At 51.0% G+C, this 12,691-nt stretch overlaps 1 protein-coding gene across 2 annotated transcripts in view; it reads right to left on the bottom strand.

Moving 5' to 3' along the window:
* Positions 1-12,691, bottom strand: part of zswim5 (zinc finger, SWIM-type containing 5) — a 46,049-nt gene that overhangs the window by 8,754 nt on the left and 24,604 nt on the right. Inside the window, exons 2-8 of one of the 2 annotated variants that reach the window (XM_042103529.1) lie at positions 7,666-8,022; positions 5,351-5,499; positions 4,348-4,498; positions 2,847-3,023; positions 2,147-2,326; positions 1,422-1,568; positions 732-869 (exon numbers count right to left, since the gene is read on the bottom strand). In XM_042103529.1, the coding sequence (XP_041959463.1) occupies positions 732-869; positions 1,422-1,568; positions 2,147-2,326; positions 2,847-3,023; positions 4,348-4,498; positions 5,351-5,499; positions 7,666-8,022 (1,299 nt within the window). The remainder of the gene's footprint in view (positions 1-731; positions 870-1,421; positions 1,569-2,146; positions 2,327-2,846; positions 3,024-4,347; positions 4,499-5,350; positions 5,500-7,665; positions 8,023-12,691) is intronic. The other variant, XM_042103535.1, reaches the window with a different exon arrangement.

The following is a 12,691-nucleotide window of genomic DNA, read 5'->3' as shown; positions in this document are numbered from 1 at the left end:
TGTGTCAGGGTCAAAGAAAGAAGCTGAACCACTCTCACACACTCACTCACAAAAACAACGTCCAGGCATAAACCAAACAGAAGAGACATAAAACACATACACACACACCCTATCTGTCCCATCTCTTTCGCACTCGGTTACAGCCGCGCACACACACACACACACACACACACACACACACACACACACACACACAGAAACCCAATTCATTGTACCACTCGCTCGTATTGTCCCTGTGCACAAAGGCCTCCCTGTGGGCTCTTCACAATAGCGCTACAATGCCCATCTCCTTATTTGGCCTGGCTGTCGAGGGGACACATGGAACGATTGATTTTATACATTTACACCCCTGTGGGTGCAGCCCGACCTTTTCCACTTCAATAGTACCCCCCCACCCTCCCCTCCTGCCTCCGTGCTCTTTCCACTGCTCTGCCACTGGGCCCTTTTGTGTGGACGGAGCGGAGGGGCACCTCATTGCCACGGCCTGAATGACTTTCTGAGCGCAATGCTAGCTTTCTGCTAATGTGCCTTTATAGAGTTAACACAGGTAGGGCTGCCTTTAAACGGTCAGTGTACTGTGTGTTATGAGCAAATAAATGTGTGTGTTAACAGAGAGGCGCCAGATAGCTTGTGTGCCAACAAGCAGTGTATTGCCTAAGGCCTACAGGCAACGGGCAGCGTTTTCTCAAATCAAATGGGAATGTGCAGGGAGGTTGGTGTCTATACTCTACCTCCTGTATCCATGGCGTTGTCATCCTCCACTCGACAGGTCTCTGTGAGAGTGGCAAAAAGGCAGCCAATGGGGTCCAAGGGATGGCCGACCCACCCCTCAAGATTTGTAGTTGTGGTCATTCCTCTCTGGAGGAGCTCTGTAGGTGAAAAGGAAAGAAAGAAAGAAAGAAAGAAAGAAAGAAAGAAAGAACGAACCTTTATAACTCTCCTAAACACAATCTGCACAATGAGAACAGGGCACTGAGCGACATTGGCCAGCCACAGTCCCGTGTTTGTTTCCAGTGGAAGGCAGTCCTGAGATAAATCAGATTCCAGTGCAGTTGGAAACACACAATGCCCTCAGCATGCCACACGACTGCATTCCACAAACCCTAAAGTAATTACGCACAACCTGCCATGGCTCCTCATCCACTCCCAGAGACATCAAAAGAATGCAGCGCTGCAGTCGCACTAGAAAAGGGCTCTTGTTATAGCGCAGATAAGGCCAGTTTCTTTGGCTTTGGACTGCCCAACAATGAGGCCATTGTGGGAACATGGTGGTTATAGGTTTTATGCCACTTTGCTTAGATAAGACTTATGTGGTAAGTGTGTCTCTGTGTGTTTGTGTGTGTGTGTGTGTGTGTGTGTGTGTGTGTGTGTGTGTGTGTGTGTGTGTGTGTATATATGTGTGAGTGCGTGTGTGTGTTTACCTTTTTTCTGGTGCTTGTAAATGTCCAGCTGTCGATGCTGCTGTAGCCGCAAGGTGTTGATGATGGCCACGGCCAGGCGCAGGGCTTCCCGTGGGTAACCATGAGAACGTAGAGCGTCCACTCGTGCGCAGGCGGTCGGCACATGATCTGGAACAGAACCGCGGCTGATGACGATCACAGCCACCCAAACAACTCCATCCTTCTGTATTTAATCTGGCCCTAGCCTAAATCTTCCCCAGCAAGCTTAACATTATGCAAATGTGGTGCAAGGCCTCCATTTAAGCTCTTGGAGGAATTTAAAGGCTTATGGCTAATTATGGGGAGACCCTTTCTGGGAAGGAGACGCTGCCTTCTAGTGAAGTCAAACAGTCAACTGTGCTTCATCACAAGCATGGCATCTCCTTTCCAGTCAAATCATCCATGCCGTTATGGAGCAGTGGTCTCTCCGTCTGAGCACTAAGCACGGCCCTAGTGAGCTTTAGCTCCTCGCTACGCAATCCTCTCCCAGTTAAACGCCTTTTTATATCGTTTGCAAAGTGCCAATGACATGCGTATGACGTAGCCAGCCATGGATAAGGCTTACATCCATCCCCCTGTACTCCTCCAACTTTCCCCAACTGGAATCCGTAGTCATTCTAAGTGTTTATTGCTTATTATTATTATTATTTCATTATTATTATGTACATGTGGGCATGCGCATGGTGGAGTGAGAGTGCAGGTCTTACCCAGCCAGAGTGGCAGGCCCTGGGGGTTGAAGAGCAAGCTCTCGCCCTCTCTCTGGTAGGCCGGAGACATGTAGAAGTCACTGCTGATGATGCGCTGCAGGTGACTGTCCTGCCAGTGCAGGTCGCACGCTTCGATGGCCCGAGTGAAAACTGTACGCCGTGGCCGCCCCAAAGAGTCTACTGAGGGAGAGAAAGAAAGAGAAAGAGAGAGAGAAAGATAGAGAGAGAGAGAGAGAGAGACAGAGACAGAGAGAGAGAGAGAGAGACAGAGAGAGAGAGAGAGAGAGAGAGAGAGAGAGAGAGAGAGAGAGAGAGAGAGAGAGAGAGAGAGGAGACAGAGAGAGAGAGAGAGAGTTCAGTCTGGCAGGTGAACAAATCGTAAAAAGATCTCAAGGATTGGAAGAGCATTAAGTCAACCATTGATCGTCTTTGAACCTGGCTCTGGTATTTGGGTGAAGGCAATGGGATTGAGATCTTTATAGAGGAAGAGGGTTTAGCGTATGCAGCAGTGAGGTCAACCGCAGGCCAAGACTCTGGTCAGGGTTGGGAGTACGATAGAGATGTTAAGGGAAGGGAAGAGACACAGTGCGTTGGGAGTTTAAAAAAACAGCACTGCGCCCATCTGCTGAGCCTGTGGCCCGCTAACAGAGTTACGTGGGGATTGAGGGTTTAAGCGTGAGGGTGTGGATGCGGAGCTGACCTTGGGCCAGGTTGCTCTGCGGCAGGGCGTTGGTGATGTTGGGCAGCTCGCTGCCGTAGTTGCCATCCTCCAGAGGGCAGATGTCCATGTCGCTCCACTTCTTCAGCTGCTTGAGCCAGCCGCCCTTCTCCTCGCTCTTGCAATGGGGGTTCAGCACGATGCACACCCACAATGCACCTGGGCGGACGACACGTGTGGTTAGTACACATACGCATCATATCATCATAACAATCAATCGTCTTAACAACCAAACATCATCATAACAACCAAGTGTCCGCGGAAGAGGCTGAAATAGAACACTTTTGTTCAAGTGGGAGGACTACATTCATATCTTTGCCCAACAATAAACTACTACTTCTCAAGTGGGCTGAGAAGCATCAAGGTTTTAATTAACTAAACCTTAACAGATTCATTGAGGCTATATATGTTGGTCTACTTGAAGTGTGGCAATAAAAGTGTTATTATTTCTTGGACTGGCCCCCCTCTCTGACGTGCACATGTTGACCAGCGCGGCTGACACTGACCAGGCTCGTGGCCATGACGTCAGTGCTTCCCAAACAGAGTGCATTTGGGCAGAGAGTGAGATTTGGCAGGTGCTGCTTGGCTCACGCAGCCTTGTATAACTGGCAGTGGCGCTCCGCACATCTCTGTAGCTAGGTAACAGATGGTCCGGCCGGTGTTCTCTCCCTCTCTCTCGCTCTGTCACATCCAGTCCAGTGGAGCAACACTCATTGGCTGTAGGGCTAATCAATGTGGCAGGGGGTCTCACAACTTCAACCAATCAGCAAGCTGGGATTGCTTCGACTACAGCTGACTGTGGCTTGTTTTCAGTAGACTGCTGCTAGGAGAGGAGCGTCCCTTCCTGGGCAAATGAAAGCTAATGCCGGTGATGATGGAGTGCCTGCTCAGTCGGCCGCTCACACCGAGGTTTGGTCTCGGCGGAGCTGACCAGAGAGGCAGCCGAAGGCTTAGCTTTCAAACGAGCCTCCCAAGGATGCGCTCCCATCGACTGCTTTAAATGGCCCCCGGATCAATAGCGACGAGCTTGAAAAGCCCATTGATCTGGGGGCCCTTTCATGCCGGTTCCGGGCCCTTTCTCCCAGCGCAGCGCGGTCTGCTGGGGCCCCCGATGGCTGCCATCACTGAGGGGGTTCAGGAGGTTAGGCCACGTCCACTGCTGGGAGATTACCCATCCAGTCCAGCCCAGACACCAGCAAAGCTCCCACACTAAACGTGTGCACAAGGCCAAAGCTATTGAACCGCTGCACAGTTCCAGGTAGTGGTGATAATATCCCCCCGGTTCAATTAGACAGTGCTTAGAGTCCTGGAATGAGGCGATTAACCTGAACACCAGACCACATTATGGCCATGAAATGGATGGACATTGATGGCTGACGAATATGAAGACACATTTTGCACTTTCACACGTATTCGTTCAAAACCTTTTCTTGTTGGTTATTTGTTGGACAGACAGTATCCCATGGTGCTACTGTTAACTCACCCAGCTCGTCCCAGAGCTGCCGACACTTGTCCGTCATCCCTGTGCCCTGCTGTCTCCATAGCGACAGACGAGGGTCAGCCATGAACTGCTCGGTGATCAGGGTCAACATGCGAGCACCGTTAGAGTCGCGCATCCGCAGCATCTCCCGCACCTGGACACAAATACACACACAGGCTTCAAAAACAGACCTTCCTGCATTTACAGATCCAAACAAAGGGCTGGGGATTTGGCACACACACACACACACACACACACAGCTGAGCTTTCACAGTGCAAGGTAATATAGCAACTGAACAAGTGGGATGAAGGCTAGGGTGTCACTATTCATCATTCTCCTGGGGCAAGGCGAGAGCAGTGACAGGCTAATCTAGAGGCCCAATGCAGACTCAGCCAGCAGAACTAATGATCTAATACCATCATAGCCAGATTACAATACTTTAGACTGCAATTAGGCACCAAGGCAAAGAGCGCGGCCAATGCATATATATATATATATATATATATATATATATATATATATATATATATATAGACACACACACACACACACACACACAAAGGAAGAGGAGGAGAGGAGCAGACGGCTGGAATTTCCTATGCAGAAGATGAAGATATGGGAGGCGCTGAAAGCTGGCCGTCACGCTGGAGATAGAAAATGAGAGGCGGCGTGACATTTAATTAAAACACATTGATTTAAATGGGCCTCCCAGGACTGCATGGTCTCATAATTCATCAGGATGGAACCTTTGGTATTGAGCATTTCTTTGACATGTGTGCAGTGCAGTACAGTGTGCACGCACACGCACATGCACGTGCCACTTGACATAGTACAAACTTCTTGAACAAACACAGTAAGATAGCCATGCTCAAACATAGATGTATTCACGAATAATTATATAAATTCTTATATGAAAAAAGAAAAAAAAGAATTTGCCAAAACATACACTTCTCTTTCTCTCTCACACACAAACACACACACGCGCACACACAGAGAAACACCAACCTTGGCAAACATGGAGTTGAGCTGTTTGCCGGAGCCATAGTAGCCTCCCTGGGACAGGAACTGTTTGACCTGTTCCCTGACCTGCTCCTCGTCTAGGTGCCAGCAGTTATCATCGTCAATACTGGCCCCAGCCGTGGGGTCCGGCGCACCTGCACAAACACAAATAAAACACACGTCAAATAAATATACTGTATATAAAATAATAATAAAAGAAAATAAAAACCTTCCGGGAAAAAAAAAATATTCAGACACGCTGTAACTAAGATTGCCTGTTTTGAACAACATGATATAAGAAGCATTCCGACAACTCACACACCTACACGTTTGCCTTTGAGAGTGAAAAGTAAACAATTTAAACACCCATACAGTGCTGCATATAAACAAGCAAGCTGCAGGGTTCTATATATATTGGTGAGTGTTTGTGCAGCAATGGGAGTGTGGGGGTGGGGTGGGCTGGGGGGTAGTTGTGTACTACTCAGCTCAACTCCCACAGTCCTCTATTACGGTCTAAAGCAAAGGCGGCCCGGAGTGGTGGAGGCTGTGCAGAGGGTCCATCTCATCACACCACTTCCCCTCCGATCTCTGGACGTTATGTGCTATAATTCTTTAGGGATGAGTGCATTAAGGCAGGATGGGTCTTACCACATGTTCAGCGCACACCCACCCAATCCTCTTTAGGTTAAAGCTCTCTCAGAACGAGGAGAACTTTCTAGCACTTTGGGAATATCCTCTTCAACCCCCATATATACGGACTACACACATTGCCCAAGAGCTTATTAAAGGAGAAGAGAGGCACCGTTTGTAAAAGCTCCAACACTGGATGTCAACTATCCCCAGCCTGTGCACTCGCAGTCCCGCTAGGCTATGTCACTATGATAGTCCTAATTTGCGTGCAGGTATGCTAAGAGCTAGGCTACGTCACTAGCATAGTCCAATTTGCGTGCAGGCATCACTAGCACAGTCCTATTTGCGTGCAGGTATGCTAAGAGCTAGGCTATGGCATTAACATAGTCCTATTTGCGTGGAGGTCTGCCAAGAGCGACGTGTCGTCATCGCTCTGTCCTTGGGCTCTATCGGTCATTTTGTTTGTGATAAGAGGATGCAGCACAGATAATATCTTAATAGGATAGGACCCAAATTATGTGGCTTAAGATCATCTCTCTCTTATGACACAAGAGCCTGTGTATGTTTGTGTATGCGTGTGTGTTTATGAGTGTGTGTGTGTGTGTGTGTGCTCGTGTTTGTGTATGCATGTGTTTTTGTGAGTGCGTGTATGTGTGTTTGTGTATGCATGTGTGTTTGAGAGTGTGTGTATGTGTGTTTGTGTATGCATGTGTGTTTGAGAGTGTGTGTATGTGTGTTTGTGTATGCATGTGTGTTTGTGAGTGCGTGTGTGTGTATGTGTGTGAGTGTGTGTACAGCTGGCTACATGAGACCACAGCCCGGTGCAGCGTGGCCAGCACTGCTATGGCTGGAACAGAGAAGCCACGGCGCGTAATTACACACTGTAACCTCCACGTGTAGGAAACCATTTCCTCTCACATGCGCCGGCGGCCTAAAGCCCGCAACGGAATCCATGACGGACGATGTCACATGCCTCTGCTTCTGGTTGGGCCATTCCTCATTAACGCCCCATTGTGGCTCCATTATTAAAACATACAACAGCGGAGGTCATTACATGCCTGCTCTGTTTTTTAATGTGCCGCGATAGAGCAAGTGACCGAAACGCCCACGGACCCGATCAGGAGATCAGACGCAGCCATGGGTGGGAGGGCCTTCTATAGGTAGCTCCTTCGCCTCTCTTTGATGAACTCATTCAGACAACCACGGCTTCACTGGGCCCAGGTCTCATCATTGAAATTCCATAATTAAGGCTCAACCCCCTGGTGAGACACCTCTAATGAGGGGAACTTCCATGTTGGAGTGGCCACCCTGAAATATTTGGGGAGAGAGAGAGAGAGAGAGAGAGAGAGAGAGAAAGAGAGGGCAGGAAAGAGAGGAAGAGAGAGACAGCGGAAGAGGGAGAGAGAAAGAAAGAGAGAGAAAACGAGAGAGAGGGAGAGAGAAAAAAGAGTGAGAGAGGTGAGCAGGGTTCCTCTCACTCCACAATGGAATGAGAGCTGGAAGTGTGGAATGAACCAGGAAGGCCGGGCTCTTCATCGGTCCACCCACCTCTCCCTCCTATCAGCCTCACCTGAAGCCTTCTCCCACACAGTCCACTTATGACAGTCTATATGGACAGGCCGATTGTCCAGTACGACCAGTCGCACTCCCCATCCCCACATTTTCCCCACCTGCTTGCTGTGGGCCCTTACCGTGCACTTGGTTGATCTGGGAGTTGGACGAGAGGATCTCGTCGGCCAGCTTCTGGGCGGTGGGCAGCACCTCGGTGTGGTGCGCGGTGATGAGGTACTGGACCAGCTTCTGCAGCTGGTCGCGGTTCATCTGGAAGAGCGTCTCGGAAATGGGCAGCCGCAGCTTGACCTGCTCGGGCTTGCGGATGCGGTAGAGCGAGAGTGCCACCACGTGCGCGCAGTAGAAGATGTCGCGGTTGCCGCAGCCACACGTCACCGAGGTGATCTTGCAGCGGTCGAAGCTGATGGCCACGCGGTGGGTGACCTCGGGCTCTGTCGCCGTGGCTGGTTCGGTGACCGTGCCGCTGAGGTGGAAACCTGAGAGAGAGGGAAAAGAAAGATAGAGGTTAGTGAACTGAAGACACCTGCTCTGGGGGGTGGAAACCTCATGGCTCGAGGGCCAGGGAGAGGTAGACAATGCATTTGGGATTCAGCAGACTCCAGGAGATGACATACACTAATCCAAAGGGCTGCATTCTGCAGGTAAGGGCCAGGGTGATGGCAGCCATACAGGAGGCCACACAGGAAGCCCAGGGTGGAGCTTGTGCTGTCAAGGAATTAAGTAATCTGACCTATTCATCTACAACCCCCACAAGACTTATCCTTTTCCCTTAGGAACTCTGGCCCTTCTGTGTGTGTGTGTGTGTGTGTGTGTGTGTAGATGAACACACACACACTTGAGGGAAGCGGACACCGTTTTCCCCGCAGGCCTCCCTTCTGACCCCCTGTCTTTGTCTTGCAGTATGGCACTGCTGCAAATCAGCCTTTGGGGAAAACCCAGTGGCCACACACACACACACACACACACACACACACACACACACACACAGCACTACCACTGTGGGCTCCCAAGGGGGCGCTGCTCAGTGAACTCTGTGTAACTAGAGAGGAGGCAGCACCGACCGGCATGAGCGCAGGGTGAGGGGTTAGAGCGATGCATGATGGGAAGGGGGGCAGTGTGAGGCCAGTTTACCCAGCCGAGAGGCTCGCTACTAAATCAGTCATGATGGGCGCCAGAGAGAGATGACGGTGGGGGGGGGGGGGGGGGGGTGGGGTAGGGGCACAGGGGAGGGGCTTAAGGATTATTCTATCACTCTTTAACCATAGCAACAAAGAGCAGTGAAAGAACACCAGAAAAAGAGGGGACTGGGGAGATCAAGAAATGGCAAAATAAGTTTCTTTTGTGTATCCCTTGCTCATGGCCTGTGCCCATTGTGTGAGGGCATGGCGAGCGAGATCGTGGGTGAATCAGTGTGGGGGAATAATGGAGCGAGGCGAGGTAAGGTGACGTGGCGCGGTGTCAGGACACGCCGTGGCACACATGGAGCTCGTCTCAAGTGAGAAGCTCTCGTCTAGGCCTGGTCACTCTTCACGTAGCAGCGCGGGTCATAACAATGCCAGTAGTCTCTTTCAGAGATGAGCAAGGGCCGCACCAAGCTGATAATGTGTATGCTTGTGTGCACTCACAACACAATACAGCACAGAGACATGCACACAAGACACACATGAGCAAGCGCACACACACTCACACACAGACATGAGAATTTCTATGGCGGCAGAGGTGCCTAATAAGCATGGGTAAAGCCGGCTGTTGCCTCGCCAAATCCCACAAAAGGCTTTTCCAGACGAGTTCTTCTAAGCAGCTCCCCCCTCCCTCCCTCCTCTCGTTCTCCTCCTCCTCCCTTTACTCCCCCCCCCCTCCTCCTCCTCAGTCACCCCCTCCCCAGATTTTGCTCCGAAAAGAAATCCAACGTCCAATTTACTGCCAAGGCCTTTCAGGCTGTGCCAAAAGCACAGAGCCATCTGATTAAGGGGAGTTTACGGCCATGTCTGTTTTCATTTTGATAAAGGACAGAGGAGGGGAGCGCGAGAGCGAGAGCTACCTCAACGCGCCGCACATGACTCAGGGCCCAAATGGCGCTCACTTCAAAGACAGGATGCAGCCAGAGGAGAGAGAGAGAGAGGGAAATGACTGGGGCTTTCCACCACTCGCAGGCTCCGCTCAACTTTTTATTTGAGTTCTTTCTCTTATTCCTCCTCCCCCCCCACCACAAAACAGGAAATGTGCTACAACAACAAAAACAAAAAATACAGTTAAAAAACGTGCATGTTTTTTTTAATAACAATGATTAACCAGGAATCCATAAAACAGTGGGGCAGAAGCTTGGAGAGGAGAGAAGGAGAGGAGAGGCCCAGCTGCGGGGTGTAAGCTCCGTCCTCCTGGATGACGCGAGTGCGGAGCCGCTCTGCCTTTCCTGCAGGAGAGGGTCTAATCTCACAGCCACACAAACCCCCTCGCCTCTTTTGAGATGTGGAAAAGGGACTACATAATAGGGTACACACATTCTGTGCAAAGTGCCCTTGTGCAGCTCTTTCATGGGTAGTGCTGCAGCACAAAGAGAGCTAACCTTGCCAGGAGAATCACAGAGGCGCCGCTGACAACCGCACTTTCATGATAACAGGGATAAGCTAGCTACAAATGGGGAAGGTTGTTCTGTAATGGGAATGTTAGCATACAGTTCTTTATGAGAACTGAGAAACCCTGCTACCCTGCTGCCCACTGATTTCCCATGGCAGAGCATTCTCTTTCAAAAGGGTCGCTAGGTTGGCACAGGCTAGGGACATGGCAGAGCATAGGGTCGCTAGGTTAGCACAGGCTAGAGATATGGCAGAGCATAGGGTCGCTAGGTTAGCACAGGCTAGGGGCATGGCAGAGCATAGGGTCGCTAGGTTAGCACAGGCTAGGGACATGGCAGAGCATAGGGTCGCTAGGTTAGCACAGGCTAGAGATATGGCAGAGCATAGGGTCGCTAGGTTAGCACAGGCTAGGGGCATGGCAGAGCATAGGGTCGCTAGGTTAGCACAGGCTAGAGATATGGCAGAGCATAGGGTCGCTAGGTTAGCACAGGCTAGGGGCATGGCAAGGGAAAACAAAGCTACTTTTGGAGACATCCCATGCTCTCATCACTGCCTTACTGAGTTTTGATTCTGGAGCATGGCTCAGCTAGGATGACTCACAGGGCGTGAGTGGAGGCCAGTCAGCAGAGTGAGGGAGAGAGAGAGAGAGAGAGAGAGAGAGAGAGAGAGAGAGAGAGAGAGAGAGGATGATGTTGCAACTGGAGCCGTGCTGAACTCTGGGAGGCCGTGCGACTCAGCAGGGGCCTTTGTGTGCAGCGCAGCCTGGCTTACCACCCAGTGAACAACGATACCCCACTTACAGTGATGCTGCCGCAACAATGAGCCGGGCTGAAGCTGGGGGCTGGGTGGGGGCTGGGGCGTCTGACTATTTCTGCCTCGCTACAGGACATCACTTTACTTAGTATCCCTTAGCAATTGTTAACCACGTGGCTAAAGTGACACCACACACTGAGCCGATCATGTTATTTGAAAAGCTTCTAGAAGGTTCCTCCTCATATCAGTGTTACACAAGCCTGTGGAAATGAACTGTAACGCTGCACTGTGCACTGGGAGGAGCCCTGTGAGGCTGTGTGTTCACACAACGTGATTGGACACATCGTGGACATGGCAGGAGGGGAGGGAATGGGGCTATGAACCCAAGACAGAAAAGTTTGAGGGAAAGTCACAAGGAGAGCGGAGCTTCACACAGCGTTGCTGCTGCTGCTGCTGCTGCTGAATATGCATGAGTGCACTGACACCGGCGCGGGGACTGCAATGCAAATATTCAGCTGTGTGATTAGTCAGCTGTGCACAATGTACACCGCACCAGTGACCATGTGCACATGGCGCGCGCGCACACACACACAGTACACACACACTGTACACACACACTGTACACACACACACACAGTACACACACACTGTACACACACACACTGTACACACACACACAGTACACACAGTACACACTGTACACACACACTGTACACACACACACAGTACACACAGTACACACACACTGTACACACACACTGTACACACACACTGTACACACACACCTAACCTTGAGTCTAATCTGCATCGTTGACCTTCACAATATGAATGCATATATGCTAAGAACTACATTTCAGCTGACAGGTATGGAGAACAAGCCAGTCTCTTTCTCTCTCCCTCCCTCTCGCTCTCTCTCTCTCGGTCTGACAGTGTGTGTGACAGGGCCTGCTGGCGGGGTTATTGAGGAGGACCCAGGGTCCCCATCAGCTCAAATGACAGAAAAAAGAGAGGGAGCTGAAGAGAAAGAGGGAAGGAAGGAGGGAGGGGCAGCTGCTGCTGATGGACGTGAAGAGCCCTGCTCGCCTTTCACCAGTGCCCTCTGCAATCCTTCGCCATCCCCCTCTCCTCCTTCCTCCCCCTCTCCTCCTTCCTCCTCCTCCTCTTGGTCGTCTCCGGTGCCGTTGTCCGTCCTCAGTCGTCCCCTCAGCGTGCTCTTTTGTTGGGGAGGATATGGAGCTGAATGAGGCCTCCGTCCCCTCTGTGCTGATGCTCTTTTCAGCCTAACCACACAGAGCCACTCGCTTGGACGGGAGGGGGCGGGGGGTTAAAGGGCGCCCCCAAAGCAGTGTTTTGGGGAGAGGGGGGGGGGGCTGAAGCCAGATGGAAGGGCTGTGTCGCTCACAATGTGACACGCCACGTCAGCAAGGGGAAATAATGATGCTGTCCAGCTCAATGTGGGTCACTTACAAAACACACAGACACACACACACACTTTATGTGCCCAGTTCCTCTGCTGCTTGACTGTTTCCTCAAAGCAACCCGAATGGCGTCTGCATTGAAGCAAGAATGAGCACACACACACACACACACACACACACACACACACACACACACACACACGTTGATCCAGCAGAAGCTGAGTCCCATGCTTGGCTGGTTTGTTTAATGTACACATGGCCGCTGTGATAAGGCCTGGCATCTGTGTTTAATATATACATGGCTTTTCCAGCATGGCGCAGGATTCCAGCATGGCGCAGGAAAAACTGGTTTGGAACATGAGACTCACATGCATCGCACTGCTGCTGCCTACAGTTTC

The sequence above is a fragment of the Alosa sapidissima genome, chromosome 1 (genome assembly GCF_018492685.1).
Source record: "Alosa sapidissima isolate fAloSap1 chromosome 1, fAloSap1.pri, whole genome shotgun sequence".
Taxonomy (NCBI): Eukaryota; Metazoa; Chordata; class Actinopteri; order Clupeiformes; family Clupeidae; genus Alosa; species Alosa sapidissima.
Note: the sequence above shows the minus strand (reverse complement) of the source record. Positions and strands in the feature narration are given on the sequence as shown.